At 52.2% G+C, this 25495-nt stretch overlaps 1 protein-coding gene across 4 annotated transcripts in view; it reads right to left on the bottom strand.

The window, feature by feature from the left end:
• CDK5RAP1 (CDK5RAP1 mitochondrial tRNA methylthiotransferase) overlaps positions 1-25495 on the bottom strand; it is a 147763-nt gene that overhangs the window by 32638 nt on the left and 89630 nt on the right. For all 4 annotated transcript variants that reach the window (XM_075349799.1, XM_075349796.1, XM_075349797.1 and 1 more), the window contains 2 exons: positions 22757-22854; positions 8358-8413 (listed from right to left, as the gene is read on the bottom strand). In XM_075349799.1, coding sequence (XP_075205914.1) covers positions 8358-8413; positions 22757-22854 — 154 coding nt within the window. The remainder of the gene's footprint in view (positions 1-8357; positions 8414-22756; positions 22855-25495) is intronic.

The raw sequence follows: 25495 nt of genomic DNA, 5'->3' as shown, positions 1-25495 counted from the left end.
GTCCAGACGTTCGCCAAACAATCGGTCTGGAAAAAAAGGAAGGCCCGTGAGAGACTTCTTGGAGGCAGAGTCCGCTTGCCATTGTCGGAGCCAGAGAGCTCTACGGATGGCTATGATATTTGAGGCGGCAAAAAAGAGAATTTTGTTTACTTACCGTAAATTCTTTTTCTTATAGTTCCGTCTTGGGAGACCCAGACCTTGGTGTTTAGCTTCTGCCTCCGGAGGACACACAAAGTACTACACCTAAAAGTGTAGCTCCTCCTTCTGAGCCTATACACCCCTGGTGAGCCAGTCACAGCCAGTTTAGTGCAAAAGCTGAAGGAGAATAGCCACCCACAAGTAGAACAGAGCAAGAGCCGGAACAACCGGAGACTCTGTCCACGACAACAGCCGGTGAAAACACGCGGAACAAGGAAATTGCCAACAGGCAACAAGGAGGGTGCTGGGTCTCCCAAGACGGAACTATAAGAAAAAGAATTTACGGTAAGTAACCAAAATTCTCTTTTTCTTTATCGTTCCTTTGGGAGACCCAGATCTTGGGACGTTCCAAAGCAGTCCCTGGGTGGGAAATAAACAGAAAAACTAAGAAGTAGGCAGAACCTAACTTCACAAATGGGCGACCGCTGCCTGAAGGATGCGCCTGCCCAAGCTCGCATCTGCCGAAGCATGAGCATGCACTTGGTAGTGCTTCGAGAAGGTATGCAGGCTAGCCCAAGTGGCAGCCTGACAGACTTGTTGAGCCGTAGCCTGGTGCCTAAAAGCCCATGAGGCACTGACAGCTCTGGTCGAGTGTGCTTTGATCCCCGGCGGGGGAGGCGCCTGCGTACTCTGGTAGGCGTCCGAAATGGTCGACCTAATCCAACGGGCTAAGGTCGGCTTAGAAGCAGGGAGGCCCTTGCGCCGACCTGTGGTTAGCACAAAAAGAGCGGTGCACCGCCTAAGCGCAGCGGTGCGAGACACACAGATCCGGAGAGCACGCACCAGATCTAGAGTATGTAGAGCTTTTTCAAAGCGATGAACAGGGGCCGGACAAAAGGAAGGTAAGGTAATGTCCTGGTTAAGGTGGAAGGGAGAGATCACCTTAGGAAGAAAATCCGGAGTCGGACGGAGAACCACCTTGTCTTGATGAAAGACTAAAAAAGGTGACTCCGAGGAGAGCGCAGTCAAATCAGAGACTCTCCTGAGAGAAGTAATGGCAACCAGAAAGGCCACTTTCTGTGAAAGACGGTACAAAGAAACCTCCCTAAGAGGCTCAAAGGGGGGTTTCTACAAGACCGTGAGAACCAAGTTAAGGTCCCAGGGGTCCAAGGGCAGCCGGTAAGGCAGAATGATGTGAGACGCGCCCTGCATGAAGGTGCGGACCTGAGCCAGCCGAGCGACACGCCGCTGGAACAGAACTGACAGAGACGAAACTTGTCCCTTGAGAGAGTTGAGGAACAGTCCTAGCTGCAGACCGGACTGTAGAAAAGACAGACGGGTCGGCAAGGAGAACGGCCAAGGAGGATGGCCGGTAGAGCGACACCAGGACAGGAAAATTTTCCAAGACCTGTGATAGATCTTAGCGGAGGAAGACTTACGGGCCCGAGTCATAGTGGAGATGACTTCAGGGGGAATACCAGAAGCCGTCAAAATTCAGGACTCAAGAGCCACGCCGTCAATTTGAGGGCCGCAGAATTCGAGCGGAAAAACGGACCTTGCGAGAGTAGGCCTGAACGGTCCGGGAGATGCCACAGCATCTCTACGGACAGTTGGAGCAGGTCCGGATACCAAGCTCGCCTGGGCCAGTCCAGTGCAATGAGGATGACTCGACGACCCTCCATTCTGATCTTGCGCAGAACTCTGGGCAAGAGAGCTAGAGGGGGAAACACGTAGGACAGACGAAACTGGGACCAGTCCTGAACCAGAGCGTCCGCGTCGAAGGCCTGAGGATCGTGGGAGCGAGCCACGTAAACAGGAACTTTGTTGTTGTGACGGGATGCCATTAGGTCCACGTCCGGAGTGCCCCATTTGCGGCAGATCGACTGAAATACTGCCGGGTGCAGGGACCACTCGCCACCGTCCACGTTTTGACGGCTGAGATAATCTGCCTCCCAGTTTTCTACGCCTGGGATGTGGACTGCGGATATGGTGGACCTGGAGTCCTCCGCCCATTGACAAATGCGTTGTACCTCCATCATTGCCAGGCGGCTGCGTGTTCCGCCTTGATGGTTGATGTAGGCAACCGCTGTCGCGTTGTCTGACTGGACTCGAATGTGCCTGCCCGCCAGCAGGTGGTGAAATGCTAGGAGAGCTAGAAGCACGGCTCTGGTTTCCAGCACATTGATTGAAAGGGCTGACTCGGACGGAGTCCAGGTGCCCTGTGCTCTGTGGTGGAGACATACCGCTCCCCAGCCGGATAGACTGGCATCCGTGGTGAGAATCACCCAGGACGGGGCCAGGAAGGAGCGCCCTTGGGACAGGGAGAGGGGCCGAAGCCACCACTGAAGAGAGCTCTTGGTCCGTGGCGACAGAGCCACTGACTTGTGTAAGGAGGAAGGCCGCTTGTCCCAACAGCGGAGAATGTCCAGCTGCAGGGGGCGCAGATGGAACTGGGCAAAGGAAACAGCCTCCATGGAAGCCACCATTTGACCCAGCACCTGCATCAGACGCCTGAGGGTATAACGGCGGGGCCTCAGGAGAGAGCGCACCGCCCACTGGAGTGACAGCTGTTTGTCTAAGGGCAACTTCACAAGTGCCGGCAGAGTCTCGAACTGCATTCCTAGGTACGTGAGACTCTGGGTCGGAATCAGAGTGGATTTGGGAAAATTGACAAGCCACCCGAATTGGGCTAGAGTGGAGAGAGTGAGCGAGACACTCTGCTGACAGTCTGCGCTGGATGGAGCCTTGACTAGAAGGTCGTCCAGGTAAGGGAGCACTGCCAACCACTGGAGGTGCAGAACCGCAATCACTGCTGCCATGACCTTGGTGAAAACCCGAGGGGCCGTGGCTAACCCGAAGGGGAGAGCCACGAATTGGAAATGATCTTCTATTGCAAAGCTTAGCCAACGCTGGTGTGAAACTGCAATTGGCACATGTAGATAGGCATCTCTGATGTCGATGGACGCCAGGAAATCCCCTTGGGTCATTGAGGCAATGACTGATCGCAGAGACTCCATGCGAAAGTGCCGCACCCGAACATGCTTGTTGAGAAGCTTGAGATCTAGGATGGGCCGGAAGGTACCGTCCTTTTTGGGAACTAGGAAGAGGTTTGAGTAAAAACCTCTGAACCGTTCCCGGGCGGAAACAGGTACAATTACCCCGTTGGCCAGCAAGGCTGCCACGGCCTGTGAGAAGGCGGCGGCCTTGGAGCAGGGGGGAGTTGAGAGAAAAAATCTGTTTGGCGGTCTGGAAGAGAATTCTATCCTGTAGCCGTGAGAGATGATATCTCTCCCCCACTGATCGGAGACTTGTTGAAACCAAGCGTCGCCAAAGTGGGAGAGCCTGCCACCGACTAAGGACGTTGCTGGAGCGGGCAGAGAGTCACGAGGAGGCTGCCTTAGTGGCAGTACCTCCTGCGGTCTTCTGTGGACGCGCTCTTGAGCGCCAGTTGGATTTCTGGTCCTTAGATGAGTTAGCGGACGAGGCGGAGGGCTTAGAGGACGACCAGATGGAGGAATGAAAGGAGCGAAATCTCGACTGAATCCTACCCTGGGCAAGTTTCCTGGTCTTGGTTTGTGGCATGGAAGTACTCTTCCCGCCAGTAGCCTCTTTAATAATTTCATCCAGCTGTTCACCGAACAGCCGGGAACCAGCAAAAGGGAGCCCAGCAAGGTACTTCTTTGAAGAAGCATCTGCCTTCCACTCTCGAAGCCACAAGATCCTGCGGATAACGAGGGAATTAGCCGAAGCCACCGCAGTGCGGTGAGAAGCCTCTAGCATGGCAGACATGGCATAAGAAGAAAAAGCTGAAGCTTGAGAAGTTAAGGTAACTATCTCGGGCATAGATTCCCTGGTGAGGGAATGTATCTCCTCTAGAGAAGCAGAAATGGCTTTGAGGGCCCATACTGCTGCAAAAGTGGGGGAAAACGCGGCCCCCGCCGCTTCATACACGGATTTGGCCAGAAGGTCAATCTGACGGTCAGTGGCATCCCTAAGGGAAGTGCCATCAGCCACCGACACAACGGGCCGAGCCTAGACACCGGCGGGTCTACCTTTGGGGAGTGAGCCCACTCCTTGACCACCTCAGGTGGAAAGGGAAAACGGTTATCAGAACCACGCTTTGGGAAGCGTTTGTCAGGACAGGCCCTGGGTTTGGTCACAGCGGTCTGAAAACTGGAGTGGTTAAAGAACACACTTTTTACTCTCGTAGGCGAGGTAAACTGGTGCTTTTCTGCCAGAGAGCGTTGCTCCTCTGCTACTGGCGGATTGCGATCCAGTACAGAATTAATGGAAGCAATCAAGTCACTAAGTTCTGAGTCACCCTCGGAAAGCTCAATGGGGCACATGGAGTTAGCCTCCGAGCCCCCTGTAAAGGCATCCTCCTCATCCTGCGAGTCAGCCCTTGAATCAGAGCCGCGGGAAGAGGAGGGAGAGGAAACCCTGCGACGCCTCTTAGGAGGACGGGGTCTGTGCCCTGATGATGAATCCTCTGTGAGCTCCAGTGGACGGAGGTCAGAGGATAGGGATCCTAAAGGACCCTTAGCAAGAGCATTAGAGGCACCCTGTGAAGGGGGTTGATGCATATTCATCAAAGTCCTGGACAGAAGTCCCATGGACTCAGCAAATGACTGGGAGATAGACCTAGAGAAGGACTCTACCCAGGCCGGGGGTTCAGCCACAGGTGCAGAAGCAGCCTGAGAGACCACTGGGGGTGAGTCTCCAGGCTGTGGCACCTCCAAGTTAGAGCAGACATCACAATGTGGATAGGTGCTCGGTTCAGGCAGCAGGAGCTTACATGCAGCGCATGTAGTATAAAGCTTTGGAGCCTTGCTCCTCATGTGAGACATGCTGCTGGAGTGGGGAAAACAGCTTCTATAAAGAGAATGAACCCCAGAGAGTATATTCAGAGGTCCACAACCAGAGACCGGCTGTGGCTTACCAGACCGCTGGAAGCGGTGTTGTGTGCCCTCCAAATCCCGAAGCCCGGACCCCCTATGCACAGCACCTCAGCAGGGATGCAGAGTGCAGGATGGCCCAGCGCAGAGTGAACCCTGTCCAAGAAAATGGCCGCCGGAGCGAAGAGAGGGGGCAGGACTTGGGGGCGTCCCTGTAGGAAAGCGGGATCTGGAGGGACATAGAGGCCTGCAGGGGAGTCACGCACAAGCAGTGGGGAGTGTCCCTCCCCTGTGCAGGACGGCCGCCGGGAGGAGCCGTGCCTGTCCCTCTGCATGAGTGACATGCGAGGGCAGGTAACAGAAACTAGGCCTCCGGCGAAGCCGAAGCCTAAATTTGAGCAGCGAGACCGACGAGCAGGCACCATCGGCGCGGTTCTCGGGCGAAAAGCCAGAGGACCCGCCGGAAATGCCAAAACAAATACAGCAAACACACTCTTCCCACACAATAAAAGACAGTGACCCCCAACATATGAACGTCTCAGGTACTTAGCTGCTGAGATGCAGGGCCAGGTCCCTGGGGATGAGTGCTCCGGTCCAGCAGGGTCCTCAAGGGGCTGTGGACGGAGACCGGTCTCCTGCCAGGCATGGAGACCGTGCTGGCTCCCACTTCAATCCAGAGCCCAGGAGGGATGGTGAAGGAACACGGCATGTAAGGCTCCAGCCTTGGAAACCAACCTTACAACACCACCGACACAGTGGGGTGAGAAGGGATATGCCGGGAGTCCAGACGTGGACCCCGCTTCTTCAATCTTTTTCCAAAAAATAAAAAACAAAAAAATCATATGAGAATGCATGTGTGGATGTATCCTCCTGAACACAAAGCGATAAACTGGCTGTGACTGGCTCACCAGGGGGTGTATAGGCTCAGAGGGAGGAGCTACACTTTTAGGTGTAGTACTTTGTGTGTCCTCCGGAGGCAGAAGCTAAACACCAAGGTCTGGGTCTCCCAAAGGAACGATAAAGAAAGCTGCGCAGGTAGCAGCGTCAATGGAGGCCTGCATGAGGTACTCCGCAGCAGCGGCAATTTGAGCTGTTACCTTTGTGAAGGTATGAGTGAACTGGGATTCCTCAAGCTAAGGGATTCTGCCCAGACCGGGATCGCCTTTGCGACCCACACAGAGGCAAAGGAGGGCGAGAGGGAGGAACCCGCAGCCTCAAAGGCAGAGCGGGCGAGGCGTTCCACCTGTCTGTCTGTCGGGTCCTTGATGGAGGAACCATCGGGTAAAGACAGGAGCGTCTTTGTGGCAAGGCGGTAGACCGGGGGGTCGACCGAGGGCGGATCGGCCCATCCCTTAGGGGCAGGTGAGGCAAAAGGGTACCGGGACTCCATGAGTTTACGGTTACCGAAGCGCCTGTCAGGCTTCTCCCTTTGCTTTGTGAGGATATCCTGAAACTCTGGGTGATCAGCGAAAACCTTTTGGGGTTTCCTTGCCCTCTTAACGGAGATCGCATGGTCAGTGGTAGTGGATGGGGGATCCTCCACATGCAGAGTTTGGTTGATTGCTGCTATAAGGGAGTCTATTGCAGTTTGATCATCTGGGGAGGTTGAAACCAAGGTATCATCCTGGTACAAACAGCATTCTCCCTCCTCCAGCTCTTCAGAAGCCGTGGAGCGTGTGGGGGAGCCTGCCCTGTGTGCTCCCGAGGGAGAGCCATGGGGGCCATGAGAGAGTGCTGGAGACACCCGGCCGTGTGCTCTTTTCCTGATCCCTGCAACCGGTGAAGTATGGGCCCGGATTACCTCATAAGGACCCTCCATAGGGGTATCCTCAGGCTGTGTTCCGTCCAGGGGCCCAGAAGGGTGTGGAGGACGACATTGCATTTCCTGTACCAGGTTCTGTGACAGTTTTTCCATGGATAGGGACAGAAACTGTGCCCATTCCGGTGGGCTGGGAGCCCTAGGCTCTGGGCTGACTGTTGCGGCGGGGGGTCTTGGGGGGCTATAGACGCATAGGACTCACAGAGAGAAGAGGTGTGTTTATGTGGTAGCTCAGTGTGGCAGGCAGTGCAGGCTGAATAATAGACTATGTGAGCCTTAGCACTCTTAGTACCCTTAGAATTCTGCATGTTCCTAATAAGAGTATGCCAGGAGGGGGAGCAATGATCTGCAGAGTTACATGTGAAGCAGTGGAAGCAAGGATTGTATTTGCTTCGGTGTACCTCACCAGAATCAGCCAATGGCCCTGCGTCCTCAGGAAGGAGTAAGCCCGCTCTGTGGAGATCTTCGCGCGCTTTCCTGGGGGGGGGGGAAGGGGGGGCTTAGCTCTAAAAGAGCGCCAAGAAGAAGTCAGTGTGCCCCCCTGCTGTCGGTAGTAAAAAACGGCGGAAAGGGAGCTTCTGTGACAGTTTTTCTCTCTGCAGGATTCCCTGCAATCAGCAAGGGACTCCCCCTCCCCCAGCCAGCTAGAGGGAATAAACACTGTGAGTTCATCAGCCCTGGGAGCCCCCCCCCCCCCCCCCCACCCCGCCACCGGTAGATTATCTCTGCAGGATTCCCTGCAATCAGCAAGGGACTTTCCCCTCCTCCAGCCAGCAGGCAGCTATGGTGGGAATAAAGACTGTAAATTCAGCAGTCCTGGGAGCCTTCCCTGCACCGTCTTTCTCCTTTTGTCTGGGAAACCAGTCAGGGGGGATCTCACCTTAACACTGCCTCAGTCCAGGCAGTGGAAATAGCAGACTCAGCTTGCTGTGCCTGGTCACACAGGTGCAATGTATCAACTCAGAGCCTGCAAAAAGGAGCTGAGGAATTGTGCCTCTGCCCTGGGCTCTGGAAAATCGGTGTCTGTGGGACCCGTCGTCCAGTAAGATGCAGCCCAGGATCCAGCGTTGCAGGAGGGGGTATGTGGAGGCGACACTCCGCGTTCCCGCCCGTTGATGGCATTGGGAGATCGGTCCCTAGGGGAAACAGTCGCCCTCAAAAAATAACAAAACCTTGAAAGGATGTGCCTCCTACAGACACTAAGCTAAAACTGAGGTTGCCTGGCCCGGCCAGGGGGTGTATACTGCAGAAGAGGAGCTAATGTCTTTTGCATCTACTTAGTGTCCTCCTATGGATAGGCAGCATAACACCCATGGTCCTGTGTCCCCCCAATGAGGCGTCAGAGAAATGGCGATGGCATGAAGGGGTTAAACAGGGAACTTGGTGTTCATATATGGAGGACCTTCTGATATACAGGCAGCCATTCCACCATACGGAGATCACTGGAGTTGGAGTAAATGGATTACATAGAAGACATGAAGTTACAAGAGGAAAAGATAACAAACCTGGGATGTGCTCTCGGATATTTTGCACTAGATCTAGGTAAGCTTCTCTTGTGTAACTGTGAAACAAACCAAGAAAAAAGATATTTTAATGCGTTTTCATATCTCATCAAGAATTATGTTGGTTAATGTAGGGTAAAAGTCATCTGGGAACATGACTAAGTACAATTATGGTGATATCAAATTTGTATAGTGAGCACACATTATTAAACCACTGAAATGATGAAATGTACTTGGTGGTAACACTGTACCCAGCGCCTTACTTCCTCTGTTCAAAGCACAGAATGCAGAGATTTTCTGTCTGTGCTTTGAACATAACATATCTGGTCAGTCATGCACAGCCCTGCATGCAGAAAGCGAGGCTCAGTCTTCAGCTGTCAGAGGAGTGTGCTCTAAATGGTGATATTATGGGGTCATTGTCAGTGATCATCCACAAGTTGTGATTGACTGGGGATCTGTACAAGGAGGGACGGTGAGCTGAAGCTACAGAAGCCCAACTCCACAGATAAGTCAAGTACAGATCTCATTTCTCCCCAACTGCCTGCATGGAGTCAATGTAAACATAAGAAATGGTTAGTCTCCAAACCACTGTAGTCACATCTACTATGAACTGTCATATATCTAAGTACAGAATAAGAGATACACAGTGCATATTACATAAAGTGAGGAGATTTATCCATCTGGAGACTATATAGATGTCAGGGATGGTGCTTTATAGAAGAAGTGATATGTCTGTTTAGATGTTTTAAATGAGCAAAAATCTGAACGTATGACTCAGTCCCCTACGTTCTTATTCTTTCTATAGAAGCATAAAAAACGGATTTTTGTGTACTCACCATAAAATTGTTTTCTCTTAGCCATCATTGGGGGACACAGGACCATGGGTGTTATGCTGCCTATCCATAGGAGGACACTAAGTAGATGCAAAAGCATAGCTCCTCCTCTGCAGTATACACCCCCTGGCCGGGCCAGGCAACCTCAGTTTTAGTACACAAGCAGTAGGAGAAAAAAAACCAGTAAAAACTTCTCAACAGAGGAACATGAGAAAAAAAAGAGTCATAACCAAATAAGGTACTGAGAGAACCAAGGCCCAACAGGGCAACAGGGTGGGTGCTGTGTTCCCCAATGATGGCTAAGAGAAAACAATTTTATGGTGAGTACACAAAAATCCGTTTTTCTCTAACGCCTCATTGGGGGACACAGGACCATGGGACGCCCTAAAGCAGTCCATGAGTGGGAAAAATAAAAACAAGACAACGCAACCCAAGGACTAGGAACCAGTCCCAGACAGCCTGGAGCACCTACTGAGAGAGGTGCTCTACTGCCGTTTGCAGAATTTTCCTTCCCAGATTTGCCTCAGCTGAAACCTGGGTATGGACTCTGTAATGCTTTGAAAACGTGTGTAGGCTAGACCAGGTCGCAGCCTTACACACCTGTTCCACTGAAGCCTGATGCCAAATGGCCCACGGAGCGCCAACTGCTCGCGTGGAATGAGCCCACAGCCCACTAGGAATGGGCTTGAGCTGCAAGCGGTAGACTTCCTGGATTGCAGAGCGAATCCAGCGAGCCAGAGTCGCCTTTGAAGCTGCCTGTCCCTTCTTAGGCCTCTCAGGAATGACGAACAAAGAATCTGTTTTCCTAAAGGGGGCTGTCCTTGATATGTAATATCTGAGAGCTCTGACGAGGTCTAACGAATGCAGAGACCTTTCCACCCTATGAACTGGGTGTGGACAAAAGAAAGGCAGAACAATGTCCTCGTTCAAATGAAACGGGGTAGGAACCTTTGGAAGAAAATCTGGAAGGGGGCGCAGAACCAACTTGTCCTGGTGAAAGATCAGAAAAGGCTCGCGGCAAGAGAGTGCTCCCAGCTCCGAAACCCGTCTGATGGACGTAATTGCCACCAGGAATATTACCTTCCAGGACAGAAGAGCAAGGGAGGATTCCTTGAGAGGTTCAAAGGGAGACCTCTGGAGACCGTCCAGAACGAAATTGAGGTCCCATGGGTCCAGCGGCCGTTTGTACGGGGGAACTAGATGGGAAACGCCCTGGAGGAAGGTGTTCACTTGCGGTTTTTGAGCCAGGCGGCATTGGTAGAAGATTGAGAGCGCTGAGACCTGCCCTTTAAGGGAGCTGAGAGCCAACCCCGCTTGCAAGCCAGACTGTAGAAAGTCGAGAATTCTGGGGATGGCCAGAGGCAGAGGCTGGACGTTAATTTCTCTGCACCATGAAAAAGAGAATTTCGTTTACTTACCGTAAATTCTTTTTCTTATAGTTCCGTATTGGGAGACCCAGACCATGGGTGTTTAGCTTCTGCCTCCGGAGGACACACAAAGTACTACACTTAAAAGTGTAGCTCCTCCCTCTGAGCTTATACACCCCCTGGAGAACCAGATCTAGCCAGTTTAGTGCAAAAGCTGAAGGAGAATAGCCACCCACAAGTAAAACAGAGCAAGAACCGGAACAACCGGAGACTCTGTCCACGACAACAGCCGGTGATAACACGCGGAACAAGAAATTGCCAACAGGCAACAGGGAGGGAGCTGGGTCTCCCAATACGGAACTATAAGAAAAAGAATTTACGGTAAGTAAACAAAATTCTCTTTTTCTTTATCGTTCCTATGGGAGACCCAGACCATGGGACGTCTCAAAGCAGTCCATGGGTGGGAAATAAACAGAAAAACTAAGAAGTAGGCAGAGCCTAACTTCACAAATGGGCGACAGCCGCCTGAAGGATGCGTCTGCCCAAGCTCGCATCTGCCGAAGCATGAGCATGCACTTGGTAGTGCTTCGAGAAGGTATGCAGGCTAGTCCAAGTGGCAGCCTGACAGACTTGTTGAGCCGTAGCCTGGTGCCTGAAAGCCCAACAGGCACCGACAGCTCTGGTCGAATGTGCCTTGATCCCCGGCGGGGGAGGCACCTGAGTACACTGGTAGGCGTCCGAAATGGTCGACCTAATCCAACGGGCTAAGGTCGGCTTAGAAGCAGAGAGGCCCTTGCGCCGGCCTGTGGTTAGCACCAAAAGAGAAGTGCACCGCTTAAGAGCAGCGGTGCGAGACACATAGATCCGGAGAGCACGCACCAGATCCAGAGTATGCAACGCTTTTTCAAGGCGATGAACAGGAGCCGGACAAAAGGAAGGTAGGGTAATGTCCTGGTTAAGGTGGAAAGGAGAGTCCACCTTAGGAAGAAAGTCCGGAGTTGGACGGAGAACCACCTTGTCTTGATGAAAAACCAAAAAAGGTGACTCCGAAGAGAGCGCAGCCAAATCAGAGACTCTCCTGAGGGAAGTTATGGCCACCAGAAAGGCCACTTTCTGTGAAAGACGAAACAAAGAAACCTCCCTAAGGGGCTCAAAGGAGGGTTTCTGCAAAACCGTGAGAACCAAATTAAGGTCCCAGGGATCTAAGGGCCGCCGGTAAGGCGGAATGATGTGAGACGCGCCCTGCATGAAGGTGCGGACCTGAGCCAGCCGAGCGAGACGCCGCTGGAACAGCACTGACAGAGCTGAGACTTGTCCCTTGAGAGAGTTGAGGGACAGTCCTAGCTGCAGACCGGACTGTAGAAAGGACAGAAGGGTCAGCAAGGAGAATGGCCAAGGAGGATGGCCGGAAGAGCGACACCAGGACAGGAAAATTTTCCAAGTCCTGTGATAGATCTTGGCGGAGGAAGACTTACGGGCCCAAGTCATAGTGGAGATGACTTCAGGAGGAATACCAGAAGCCGTCAAGATCCAGGACTCAAGAGCCACGCCGTCAATTTGAGAGCCGCAAAATTCAGGTGGAAAAACGGACCTTGCGAGAGAAGGTCTGGACGGTCCGGGAGATGCCACGGCACCTCTACGGACAGATGGAGCAGGACTGGGTACCAAGCGCGCCTGGGCCAGTCCAGTGCAATGAGGATGACTCGACGGCCCTCCATTCTGATCTTGCGCAGGACTCTGGGGAAGAGAGCTAGAGGGGGAAACACATAGGACAGACGAAACTGGGACCAGTCTTAAACCAGAGCGTCCGCGGCGAAGGCCTGAGGATCGTGGGAGCGAGCCACGTAAACCGGAACCTTGTTGTTGTGACGGGATGCCATTAGATCCACGTCCGCAGTGCCCCACTTGCAGCAGATTGACTGAAACACTGCCGGGTGCAGGGACCACTCGCCACCGTCCACGGTTTGACGGCTGAGATAATCTGCCTCCCAGTTTTCTACGCCTGGGATGTGGACTGCGGATATGGTGGACTTGGAGTCCTCCGCCCATTGAAGAATGCGTTGGACCTCCAACATTGCCAGGCGGCTGCGTGTCCCGCCTTGGTGATTGATGTAGGCAACCGCTGTCGCGTTGTCTGACTGGACTCGAATGTGCCTGCCCGCCAACAGGTGGTGAAAGGCTAGGAGAGCTAGAAGCACAGCTCTGGTTTCCAGCACATTGATTGAAAGGGCTGACTCGGACGGAGTCCAAGTGCCCTGTGCTCTGTGGTGGAGACATACCGCTCCCCAGCCGGATAGGCTGGCATCCGTAGTGAGAATCACCCAGGACGGGGCCAGGAAGGAGCGCCCCTGCGACAGAGAGAGGGGCCGAAGCCACCACTGAAGAGAGCTCCTGGTCTGTGGTGACAGAGCCACCAACCTGTGCAAGGAGGAAGGCCGCTTGTCCCAACAGCGGAGAATGTCCAGCTGCAGGGGACGCAGATGGAACTGGGCAAAGGGAACAGCCTCCATTAACGCCACCATTTGACCCAGCACCTGCATCAGGCGCCTGAGGGAATAACGGCGGGGTCTCAGTAGAGAGCGCACCGCCAGTTGGAGGGACTGCTGTTTGACTAATGCCAACTTCACAAGTGCCGGCAAAGTCTCGAACTGCATCCCTAGGTAAGTGAGACTCTGGGTCGGAGACAGAGTGGATTTGGGAAGATTGACAAGCCACCCGAACTGGGCTAGAGTGGCGAGAGTGAGCGAGACACTCCGCTGACAGTCCACGCTGGATGACGCCTTGACTAGAAGGTCGTCCAGGTAAGGAATCACTGCCAACCCCTGTAGGTGCAGGACCGCAATCACTGCTGCCATGACCTTGGTGAATACCCGAGGAGCTGTGGCCAACCCGAAAGGAAGAGCCACGAATTGGAAATGATCTTCTCCGATTGCAAAACGTAGCCAACGCTGGTGTGAAACTGCAATTGGCACATGCAGATAGGCATCTCTGATGTCGATGGACGCCAGGAAATCTCCTTGGGTCATTGAGGCAATGACTGATCGCAGAGACTCCATGCGAAAGTGCCGCACCTGAACATGCTTGTTGAGAAGCTTGAGATCCAGGAAGGGCCAAGAGGAACCGTCCTTTTTGGGAACTAGGAAGAGATTTGAGTAGAAACCTCTGAACCGTTCCCGTGCGGGAACCGGTACAATTACTCCGTTGGCCTGCAAAGATGCCACGACCTGTGAGAAGGCGGCGGCCTTGGAGCAGGGGGGAGTTGAGAGAAAAAAATCTGTTTTGCGGGGGGCTGGAAGAGAATTCTATCCTGTAGCCGTGGGAGATGACATCCCTTACCCACTGATCGGAGACGTGTTGAAACCACGCGTCGCCAAAGTGGGAGAGCCTGCCACCGACTAAGGACGTTGCTGGCGCAGCCAGATAGTCACGAGGAGGCTGCCTTAGCGGCAGCACCTCCTGCGGTCTTCTGTGGACGCGCTTTTGGGTGCCAGTTGGATTTCTGGTCCTTGGCTGAGCTAGTGGATGAGGCCGAGGGCTTAGAGGACGACCAGTTGGAGGAACGAAAGGAACGAAACCTCGACTGATTCCTACCCTGGACAGGTTTCCTGGTTTTGGTTTGTGGCATGGAAGTACTCTTCCCGCCAGTAGCTTCCTTAATAATTTCATCCAGCTGTTCTCCGAACAGCCGGGACCCAGCAAAAGGGAGCCCCGCAAGGTACTTCTTAGAAGAAGCATCTGCCTTCCACTCTCGAAGCCACAAGATCCTGCGGATAGCGAGGGAATTAGCCGAAGCCACCGCAGTGCGGTGAGAAGCCTCCAGCATGGCAGACATGGCATAGGATGAAAAAGCTGAAGCTTGGGAAGTTAAGGCAACCAATTCGGGCATAGATTCCCTGGCGAGGGAATGCATCTCCTCTAGAGAAGCAGAGATGGCTTTGAGAGCCCACATTGCTGCAAAAGTCGGGGAAAACGAGGCCCCCGCCGCTTCATATACGGATTTGGCCAGAAGGTCAATCTGGCGGTCAGTGGAATCCTTAAGGGAGGTGCCATCAGCCACCGACACAACGGTCCGGGCTGAGAGCCTAGACACCGGAGGGTCTACCTTTGGGGAATGAGCCCACTCCTTGACCACCTCAGGTGGAAAGGGGAAGCGGTCATCAGAACCACGCTTTGGGAAGCGTTTGTAAGGACAGGCCCTGGGCTTGGTCACAGCGGCCTGAAAACTGGAGTGGTTAAAGAACACACTCTTTGCTCTCTTAGGCGAGGTAAACTGGTGCTTTTCTGCCAGAGAGGGTTGCTCCTCTGATACTGGCGGATTGAGATCCAGTACAGAATTAATGGAGGCAATTAAGTCACTAACATCTGAGTCACTTTCGGACAGATCAATGGGGTACATGGAGATAGCCTCCGAGCCCCCTGTAAAGGCATCCTCCTCATCCTGCGAGTCAGCTCCTGAATCAGAGCCGCGGGACGAGGAAGGAGAGGGAACCCTGCGTCTCTTCTTAGGAGGACGGGGTCTGGGACCAGATGATGAATCCTCTGTGAGCTCCGGTCCTGAGAGACCCCTAGCAGCAGAGGCACCCTGTGAAGGGGGCTGATGCATGTTCAGCAAAGTCCTGGACAGAAGTCCCATGGAGTCAGCAAAAGACTGGGAGATAGACCTAGAAAAGGATTCTACCCAAGCCAGGGGTTCAGCCACAGGAGCAGGAGCAGCCTGAGAGACCACTGGGGGTGAGACTCCAGGCTGAGGCACCGCCAGGTTAGAGCAGGCATCACAATGTGGGAATATGCTCAGTTCAGGCAGCAGGGGCTTACATGCAGTGCATACTGAATACAGCTTTGGAGCCTTGCTCCTCGTGTGAGACATGCTGCTGGAGTGGGGGCTCTGCCAGAGAATGAACCTCAGAGAGTATAAACAGAGGTCCACAACCGGAGACCGGTTGTGGCTTACCGGACCGCTGGAGTGGTGTTGTGTGCCCTCCAGATCCCGAACCCCGGACCCCAAGCACAGCACCTCAGCAGAGATGCTGCAGACCAGCGCTGCAATGACTGATCGCAGAGAGAACGCTGATAAAATGGCCGCCGGAGCGAAGAGAGGGGGCGGGACTTGTTTGAGGAGCGGGATCTGGAGGGCCATAGAGACCTACAAGGGAGGGGACACACACTGCAGAGTGTCCCTCCCCTGTGCAGAACAGCCGCCGGGCGGAGCCGAGCCTGTCCCTCTGCATGAGTGACATGCGAGGGCAGTGAAACCGAAACTAGGCCTCCGGCGAAGCCGGGGCCTAAATTTGAGCGGCGCGGCCGGCGAGCAGGCACCATCGGCGCGGTTCTCAGGCAACAGCTAGAGAACCCGCCGGAAATATCAGAAAACACAATAAGCACACTCTCCCACAACAATAAAGTACAGGGACCCCGAAAAGTAAACGTCTCAGGTACTTAGCTTGCTAAGACGCAGGGCCAAGTCCCTGGGGATGAGTGCTCCAGTCCAGCAGGGTCCTGAAGGGCTGCGGATGGAGACCGGTCTCCTGCCAAGCATGGAGACCGTGCTGGCTCCCACTTCAAGCCAGAGCCCAGGAGGGATGGTGAAGGAGCACGGCATGTAAGGCTCCAGCCTAGGAATCAACCTTACAACACCGCCGACACAGTGGGGTGAGAAGGGACATGCCGGGAGTCCAGACATGGACCCGCTTTTCTTCAAACTCTTTCCAAAAATCAAAGAAATCAGATGAGAATGCATGTGTGGATGTATGCCTCCTGAACACAAAGCGATAAACTGGCTAGATCTGGTTCTCCAGGGGGTGTATAAGCTCAGAGGGAGGAGCTACATTTTTAAGTGTAGTACTTTGTGTGTCCTCCGGAGGCAGAAGCTAAACACCCATGGTCTGGGTCTCCCATGGGAACGATAAAGAAAGGAAGATTTTCCACGTACGGTGGTAAATGCGGGATGAAGCAGGCTTTCGGGCGCTGATTATGGTGGAAATAACCACGGGGGAGAATCCCGCTCTTGTTAATACCCAGGTCTCAATGGCCATGCCGTCAGCTTCAGGGCTCTGGAGTTCTGATGGGAAATGGGCCCTTGGGTGAGCAAGTCTGGGATGTCTGGAAGGCGCCACAGTACATCTGCGAGCATTTGTAGTAATTCGGCGTACCAGGTGCGCCTGGGCCAGTCCGGTGCTATCAGTATCACCGGGACTCCCTCTGCCTTGATCTTCCTGATTACCCGCGGCAGCAGGGGTAGAGGTGGAAATATGTAAGGCAGGCGGAATTGGTGCCAGGAGCAGACTAGAGCATCCGCGCCGATGGACTGCGGGTCGCGTGACCTGGCTATGTACGCGGGTACCTTTGCGTTCAACCTTGAGGGCATTAGATCCACGTCTGGTGTGCCCCAGCGAGTGCAGATGTGTAGGAACACTTCTGGGTGGAGTGACCATTCTCCGGCGGCCAGGCCTTGGCGACTTAGAAAGTCTGCTGCCCAGTTCTCTACCCCCAGTATGTGTACCGCTGATATCACTGACCCCGTCGATTCGGCCCAGCTGAGGATCTTGTGGGCCTCGAGATAAGCCGCTTTGCTGCGGGTGCCCCCCTGCCGATTGATATAGGCTACAGCTGTTGCATTGTCCGATTGGACTCGAATCTGACGACCCGCTAGCAGAGGACAGAACGCCCTGAGCGCGAGGAAGATCGCGCGGATTTCCAGGATGTTTATGGGTAGGGAAGACTCCTGGGACGTCCAACGTCCTTGAGCAGTGTGGTGCCGGTACACTGCTCCCCAGCCTAGGAGGCTGTCATCCGTGGTCAGGACCAGCCAGTTCATTGGGAGGAAAGATCTCCCCTTCAATAAAGATGAGGATCGAAGCCACCAGCAGAGTGCATACCTGACTGAAGGCGTCAGGTGAAGATGTTTGTCCAGGGAGAAGGGACTCTTGTCCCAGGCCACTAGAAGGGCTAGCTGCAGTGGGCGGAGGTGCAGTTGAGCAAAGGGTACTGCTTCCATAGCCGCCACCATCCTGCCCAGCACCTTCACGCCAAATCGAATGGAGCGAGACGGAGGACGTAGAAGGCAGCGTACCGCTCGTTGAAGAGCGATCACCTTGTCCAGGGGGAGATAGATCAAGCCCCGACGGGTGTCTAGGGACATGCCCAGGAAGGTGATGGATCGGGGATGATTTGTATAGATTCACTAGCCACCCCAAGCGGGATAGGGTGTCCACAGTGATCTGTACGCTGGTTGAGCAGTCGCGGAAGGAGGGGGCCTTGATGAGGTCGTCCAAGTAAGGGAAAAACGACTACTCCCCTGGCGTGAAGGACGCTCATGGCGGCCGCCATGACTTTGGTGAAGACCCTTGGTGCAGTGGCAAGGCCGAAGGGTAGAGCTACGAATTGAAAGTGGGAGTCTTGAACTGCGAAGCGGAGGAACTTTTGGTGATCTGGGGCGATGGGTATGTGCAGGTACGCGTCCTTGATGTCTATGGAAGCGAGGAATTCCCCTTCGACCATGGATGCAATAATGGACCTTAGGGACTCCATTCTGAATCTCCGTACGTGCACGTTTGTTCAGGTGTTTGAGGTCCAGGATGGGTCGAACTGACCCGTCCTTTTTGGGGACCACAATGAGGTTGGAATAAAAACCCCAGAACTTCTCGTCGTCCGGGACAGGTATTATCACTCCTGCTGTTTGGAGCCAGTGGATTGCTGAGAAAAAAGCTTGGCGTCGTTTTTGAGTCTTTGGGGGGTTTGAGAGAAAGAACCGACTCGGGGGTCGGGTCCGAAATTCTATGTGGTAACCGGAAGACACAAGGTCTCGCACCCATTTGTCGTCTGAGGCGGCAGCCCAGATGTGTTGAAAGAGCCGCAGTTGACCTCCTACAATGAGTGTGTCTTCCGGGGCGCCGAAGGAGTCATGAGGGGGGAAAACGTCGTGGACGAGTCTCCCTAGTCCTGGACAGTTTTGGTCTAGGCTGCCATGACGAAGTGGGTTTCGGGGAGAGCTGAGAAGGTCGGTCCCTGTGGGTTTCGGGGAGAGCTGAGAAGGTCGGTCCCTGCGTAGTCCTTGGCTGGTGTCGGGGACAGCACGGGATGTCGACCAACCAAATGAGTTCCGAAAGGAGCGGAACAAGGACTGTGGACGTCTGGTGAAGGTCGTCCTGGACTTCAGCTGGGGGAGGGAGGTACTCTTTCCTCCTGTGGCGTCAGAAATGAGCTTGTCCAGACGTTCGCCAAACAATCGGTCTGGAAAAAAAGGAAGGCCTGTGAGAAACTTCTTGGAGGCAGAGTCCGCTCGCCATTGTCGGAGCCAGAGAGCTCTACGGATGGCTATGATATTTGAGGCGGCAAAAGCTGCGCAGGTAGCAGCGTCAATGGAGGCCTGCATGAGGTACTCCGCCGCAGCGGCAATTTGAGCTGTTACCTCTGTGAAGGTATGAGTGAACTGGGATTCCTCAAGCTAAGGGATTCTGCCCAGACCGAGATCGCCTTTGCGACCCACACAGAGGCAAAGGAGGGCGAGAGGGAGGAATCCGCAGCCTCAAAGGCAGAGCGGGCGAGGTGCTCCACCTCTCTGTCGGGTCCTTGATGGAGGAACCATCAGGTAAAGACAGGAGCATCTTTGTGGCAAGGCGGGAGACCGGGTGGGTCGACCCAGCCCTTAGGGGCAGGAGTTTACGGTTACCGAAGCGCCTGTCAGGCTTCTCCCTTTGCTTTGTGAGGATATCCTGAAACTCTGGGTGATCAGCGAAAACCTTTTGGGGTTTCCTTGCCCTCTTAAAGGAGACCGCATGGTCAGTGGTAGTGGATGGGGGATCCTCCACATGCAGAGTTTGGTTGATTGCTGCTATAAGGGATTCTATTGCAGTTTGATCATCTGGGGGTGATGAAACCAAGGAATCCTCCAGGTACAAACAGCATTCTCCCTTCTCCAGCTCTTCAGAAGCCGTGGAGCGTGTGAGAGAGCCTGCCCTGTGTGCTCCCGAGGGAGAGCCCATGAGAGAGTGCTGCAGACACCCGGCCGCGTGCTCTTTTCCTGATCCCTGCAACCGGTGGAGCATGTGCCCGGATTACCTCAGAAGGAGGGGTATCCTCAGGCTGCGTTCCGTCCAGGGGCCCAGAAGGGTGTGGAGGACGCCATTGCATAGCCAGAACCAGGTTCTGTGACAGTTTTTCCATGGATTGGGACAGAAACTGTGCCCATTCCGGTGGGCTGGGAGCCCTAGGCTCTGGGCTGACGGTTGCGGCGGTGGTGGCGGGGGGGTCTTGGGGGCTATAGGGGCACAGAACTCACAGAGAGAAGAGGTGTGTTTACGTGGTAGCTCAGCGTGGCAGGCAGTGCAGGCTGAGTAATAGACTACGTGAGCCTTAGCGCTCTTAGTGCCCTTAGAATTCTGCATGTTCCTAATAAGAGTATGCCAGGAGGGGGGAGCAATGGTCAGCAGAGCTACAAGTGAAGCAAGTACCTCACCAGAATCAGCCGATGGCCCTGCGTCCTCAGGAAGGAGTAAGTTCTGTGGAGATCTTCGCACGCTTTCCTGGGGGGCGGGGTTTATCGCGGCTGGCGGGGGCGGGGCTTAGCGCTAAAAGAGCGCCAAAAAGAAGTCAGTGTGCCCCCCTGTTGTCGGTAGCAAAAAACGGCGGGAAGGGAGCTTCTGTGACAGTTTTTCTCCCCCTCCCTCCAGTCAGCACACATCTTGTAACCGTGGATTATCTCTGCCGGCTTTACTATCAGAGCACGCAGCTAGAGCAAATAAACAAAGCAAACAAACAGTGTGAGTTCCTGAGCTCTGGGCCCTCCACCCGCCACCGGTAAATTATCTGTGCAGGATTGTCTGCAAACATCGAGGGACTTCCCCCTCCTCCAGCCAGCACGCTAGAGAAAAAATTAACACTGTGTGTTCAGGATCCCTGGGGCTCTTCTCCTTGCAATCAGCAAGGGACTTTCTCATAATAAAATACTGTGTTTTCTCCCTTTGTCTGGGAAACTAGTCAGGGGGGATCTCAGCTTATCACTGCTTCAGTCCAGGCAGTGTAAATAGCAGAGTCAGCTTGCTGTGACAGTTTTTCTCCCTGTGTCCGGCCACACAGGTGCCATTGTTCAACTCAGAGCCTGCAAAGAGGGGCTGAGGAATTGTGCCTCTGCTCTTGGCTCTGGAAAATCGGTGTCTGTGGGACCCGTCGTCCAGTAAAAAGCAGGCCAGGATCCAGCGTCGCAGGAAGGGGTACGTGGAGGCAGCACTCCGCGTTCCCGTCCGTTGATGGTATTGGGAGATCGGTCCCAAAAGGAAACCGTCGCCCTCAAAAAATAACAAAACCTTGAAAGATGTGCCTCCTACAGACACTAAGCTAAAACTGAGGTTGCCTGGCCCGGCCAGGGGGTGTATACTGCAGAGGAGGAGCTATGCTTTTGCATCTACTTAGTGTCCTCCTATAGATAGGCAGCATAACACCCATGGTGCTGTGTCCCCCAATGAGGTGTCAGAGAAAGATGATTTTTAACTTAGGAATATTGGATAAGCAATTTCATAGCATTTTTCAGTGGTCTTTTATTATTTTGGAAATTTGTCTGCGCTTTTCCCCTTATATTTATAGCATATAAAGCTAAATATTTGGCAATTTTTTCCACATTAAAGATGGCACCCATAACTCCCAAGTGATCAATGCGCATGCGCTATTTATATTCCTAATGTCATTTTACTTCTCTATTTGCCATGACGTGCATAGACATGCCCAATGATTCTTACTGGACCCAGAGCATTTCAATCACGCTTGTATCAAAGTAATTCATCTTAATTCTTTTGATTTAGGGGGGAGCCATCGAACTAATCTACATAAACACATATGTTTAGTTACACATTAAGGCACTAAGCACTTTGTTATTTGTGAATAATAATAATAATAATGTTTTATTTCAATAGCGCCAACATATTCCGCAGTGCTTTACAATTCTGAGAGAGACAGACAATGAGACAATACAAAATAACAAAATTAAGATACCAAGAGGGCCCTGCTCGTAAGCTTACAGTCTATGAGGAAATAGGGGAGGCACAAAAGGTGAATGGGGGGGGGAGAAAAGCTTGTCATATATGGTCCAGCCATCGATTTGCTCAGATATCAATGTATTCTATGCACATTATGTGTTATATTGTATTACTGCACTGTACTTAATAATTCTTTTATATCTTTGTAATAATTAGAGAGTTGAGCGGACTTCGAGAGAGAGAGAGAGAGAGAGAGAGAGGAAAAACAAACAAAAAAAAAAAAGGATTTGGATCGTGCACCCGGAATCCCGGGTCGGACTCGGATCCGCCGCTCAAACCGCGCAGATCCGGATTTTGCGGATCTGGGTCCGCTCAACACTAGTAATAATGTAAATGAGAATAACTGTACAATGAACGAACACTGCTTTATATACTTACTTGTTAGACTCTTGCACTGCTTGAGAAAGGTTCTGTGAACTGAAACATTGTACATGCAAGTCCACTTTTTCTTTTGCACTTTTTTGGGGTGCTGTCTTTCTTTTTCTTCTTTTATATTATTACAACAGGATTGTTGTTTGGGAGATCTTGGACCCATTATTTTTAAATCATTGTGCTGTTTCTTTATATCTTTTGTTACCTATGTATCTATCCAAAAGGTAGATAGTCACAAAGGAGTTAAGGCCCAGTCACACACAATGACTTACCAGCAATCCCGACAACAATACGACCTGATAAGGATCACTGGTAAGTCGCTCGGAGGACGCTGGTGAGATGTCACACAGTCAGACCTTACCAACGATGCAGGAACGATCAGCGACCTGTATAACGATCTCGGTGGGCGTTGGGACCGTGTTAGGAGGTCGTTGGCAGGCATCTAACACAGTGATGTGTCCTGCCCAGCAGGACAACGCCTTTGAAGGAAATGGTTCGGACTATTCGGCAATGACTGGCGATCTCACAGTAGGGGCCTGATCGCTGGTAGGTTTCACACATAATGAGATCGCTGGCGATATCCTTGCTACGTCACAGAAACTGTGACTCAGCAACGATCTCATTAGCGATCTCGTTGTGTGTGACGGGGCCTTTAACCCGTAGGAGTTAAAAAAAAATATTGACTGTGAAAATGAAAACAAGATAATACAAAGGAAAGTTCCAGTGGGTTCTTGTAAAAATGGTTTGTCTGATATCATTTACTAATAGAAAACAAAAGAAAACACACTGGATGGTAGGCTTACCCACGGCGCATGAGTTCTAGAACTCTGTTACTTCCACTTTGAGCTGGAATGTGAATTTGTTTGCAGATGTTATGACGATCTCGGATTAAATGCAGAACCTTAAAAAGCAGGAAACACAAAAATATTATACTAATGCAAAGTATCATAGAGTATCCTTCCCTTTTCTGTTGGACTGTTGGGGGTAAAAAGCAATGACTGCACCCTCCACCCCGCTTTGAGATGGAGCTTACAAATGATGAGATGGTGTATGTGGGCCATGAACGTTAATTCAAACTTCTGGATGTCCGTGTTTTTTTTGCAAGGTGAGTTTTGGTTTTCAATGACACCATTAATTTCACCATACAATGTACTGAAAAATAGGGACACAAATAGGATAAAATGGTGACAAAAATGCAACTCAGCCATTGTTGTTTTTTTGCTTTTCTTTTCATGATGTTCATTGTATAGAAAAAAATATTCTGGCAGTAGAGATTAGTACAATTATGGCAAAACCAAACTTGTATAGTATTTTTACTTTTTCAAGTGGTAAAAAATAATTCAGAGGAAATAAAAAAAAAAAAAAAAATTGATGTTGGTTTGCCCAGCCATTTTCGGAGACCTATACCATTTTTGTTTACTTCTGTTGGTGAGGTTTGTTTCTTCCATGGAGAGAAAACTTTTTTATTTATAGCATTTTGAGGTACATAAGATTTTTAATAGCTTTTTACTGTATTTTTAGATGTGATAAGTGAAAAAATGCTATTAAGGCGTCTTGATTTATTTTCTGTTTACATTTACTATACAGGTCAATTAATTTGATATTGACAGACCAGTCCAAGCATGCTCATACCAGATATGCTTATTTTTTCTTTCTTTATTTTCAATAGCAGGGAAGAAGGGAATTTTGTTTACTTACCGTAAATTCCTTTTCTTCTAGCTCCTATTGGGAGACCCAGACAATTAGGGTGTATAGCTTCTGCCTCCGGAGGCCACACAAAGTTATTACACTTTAAAAAGTGTAACCCCTCCCCTCTGCTATACACCCTCCCGTGCATCATGGGCCCATCAGTTTTGGTGCCAAAGCAGGAAGGAGGAAACTTATAAATTGGTCTAAGGTAAATTCAATCCGAAGGATGTTCGGAGAACTGAACCATGAATCCAAAGAACAAATGAACATGAACAACATGTGTACACAAAAAAACAACAGCCCGAAGGGAACAGGGGCGGGAGCTGGGTCTCCCAATAGGAGCTAGAAGAAAAGGAATTTACGGTAAGTAAACAAAATTCCCTTCTTCTTTGTCGCTCCATTGGGAGACCCAGACAATTGGGATGTCCAAAAGCAATCCCTGGGTGGGTAAAAGAATACCTCGATAAAAAGAGCCGAAAAAACGGCCCCTTCTTACAGGTGTGCAACTGCCGCCTGAAGGACTCGCCTACCTAGGCTGGCATCTGCCGAAGCATAGGTATGCACCTGATAGTGTTTTGTAAAAGTGTGCAGACTCGACCAGGTAGCCGCCTGACACACCTGCTGAGCCGTAGCCTGGTGCCGCAATGCCCAGGACGCACCTACGGCTCTGGTAGAATGGGCTTTCAGCCCTGAAGGAATCGGAAGCCCAGAGGAACGGTAGGCTTCAAGAATCGGTTCCTTGATCCACCTAGCCAAGGTTGACTTGGAAGCCTGCGAACCCTTACGCTGGCCAGCGACAAGGACAAAGAGCGCATCAGAACGGCGCAGGGGCGCCGTGCGTGAAATGTAGAGCCTGAGTGCTCTCACGAGATCTAACAAGTGCAAATCCTTTTCACATTGGTGAACTGGATGAGGGCAAAAAGAAGGTAAGGAGATATCCTGATTAAGATGAAAAGGGGATACCACCTTAGGGAGAAATTCCGGAACCGGACGCAGAACCACCTTGTCCTGGTGGAACACCAGGAAGGGGGCTTTGCATGACAGTGCAGCTAGCTCAGACACTCTCCGAAGTGATGTGACTGCCACTAGGAAGACCACCTTCTGTGAAAGGCGTGAAAGAGAAATCTCTCTCATTGGCTCGAAAGGTGGTTTCTGAAGAGCCGTTAGCACCCTGTTCAGATCCCAAGGTTCTAGCGGACGCTTGTAAGGAAGGACTATGTGGCAAACTCCCTGCAGGAACGTGCGGACCTGCGGAAGCCTGGCTAGACGCTTTTGAAAAAACACAGAGAGCGCCGATACTTGTCCTTTAAGGGAGCCGAGAGACAAACCCTTTTCCAGTCCGGATTGAAGGAAGGACAGAAAAGTGGGCAAGGCAAATGGCCAGGGAGAAAAACCCTGATCAGAGCACCAGGATAAGAAGATCCTCCACGTCCTGTGGTAGATCTTGGCGGACGTTGGTTTCCTGGCCTGTCTCATAGTGGCAATGACCTCTTGAGATAACCCTGAAGACGCTAGGATCCAGGACTCAATGGCCACACAGTCAGGTTGAGGGCCGCAGAATTCAGATGGAAAAATGGCCCTTGAGACAGTAAGTCTGGACGGTCTGGTAGTGCCCACGGTTGACCCACTGTGAGATGCCACAGATCCGGGTACCACGACCTCCTCGGCCAGTCTGGGGCGATGAGGATGGCGCGGCGGCAGTCGGACCTGATCTTGCGTAATACTCTGGGCAGTAATGCCAGAGGAGGAAATACATAAGGCAGTCGAAACTGCGACCAATCCTGAACTAGCGCGTCTGCTGCCAGAGCTTTGTGATCTTGAGATCGTGCCATGAATGCCGGGACCTTGTTGTT

The sequence above is a fragment of the Anomaloglossus baeobatrachus genome, chromosome 5, assembly GCF_048569485.1.
Source record: "Anomaloglossus baeobatrachus isolate aAnoBae1 chromosome 5, aAnoBae1.hap1, whole genome shotgun sequence".
NCBI lineage: Eukaryota > Metazoa > Chordata > Amphibia > Anura > Aromobatidae > Anomaloglossus > Anomaloglossus baeobatrachus.
This window is presented reverse-complemented; position numbering and strand designations above follow the sequence as displayed.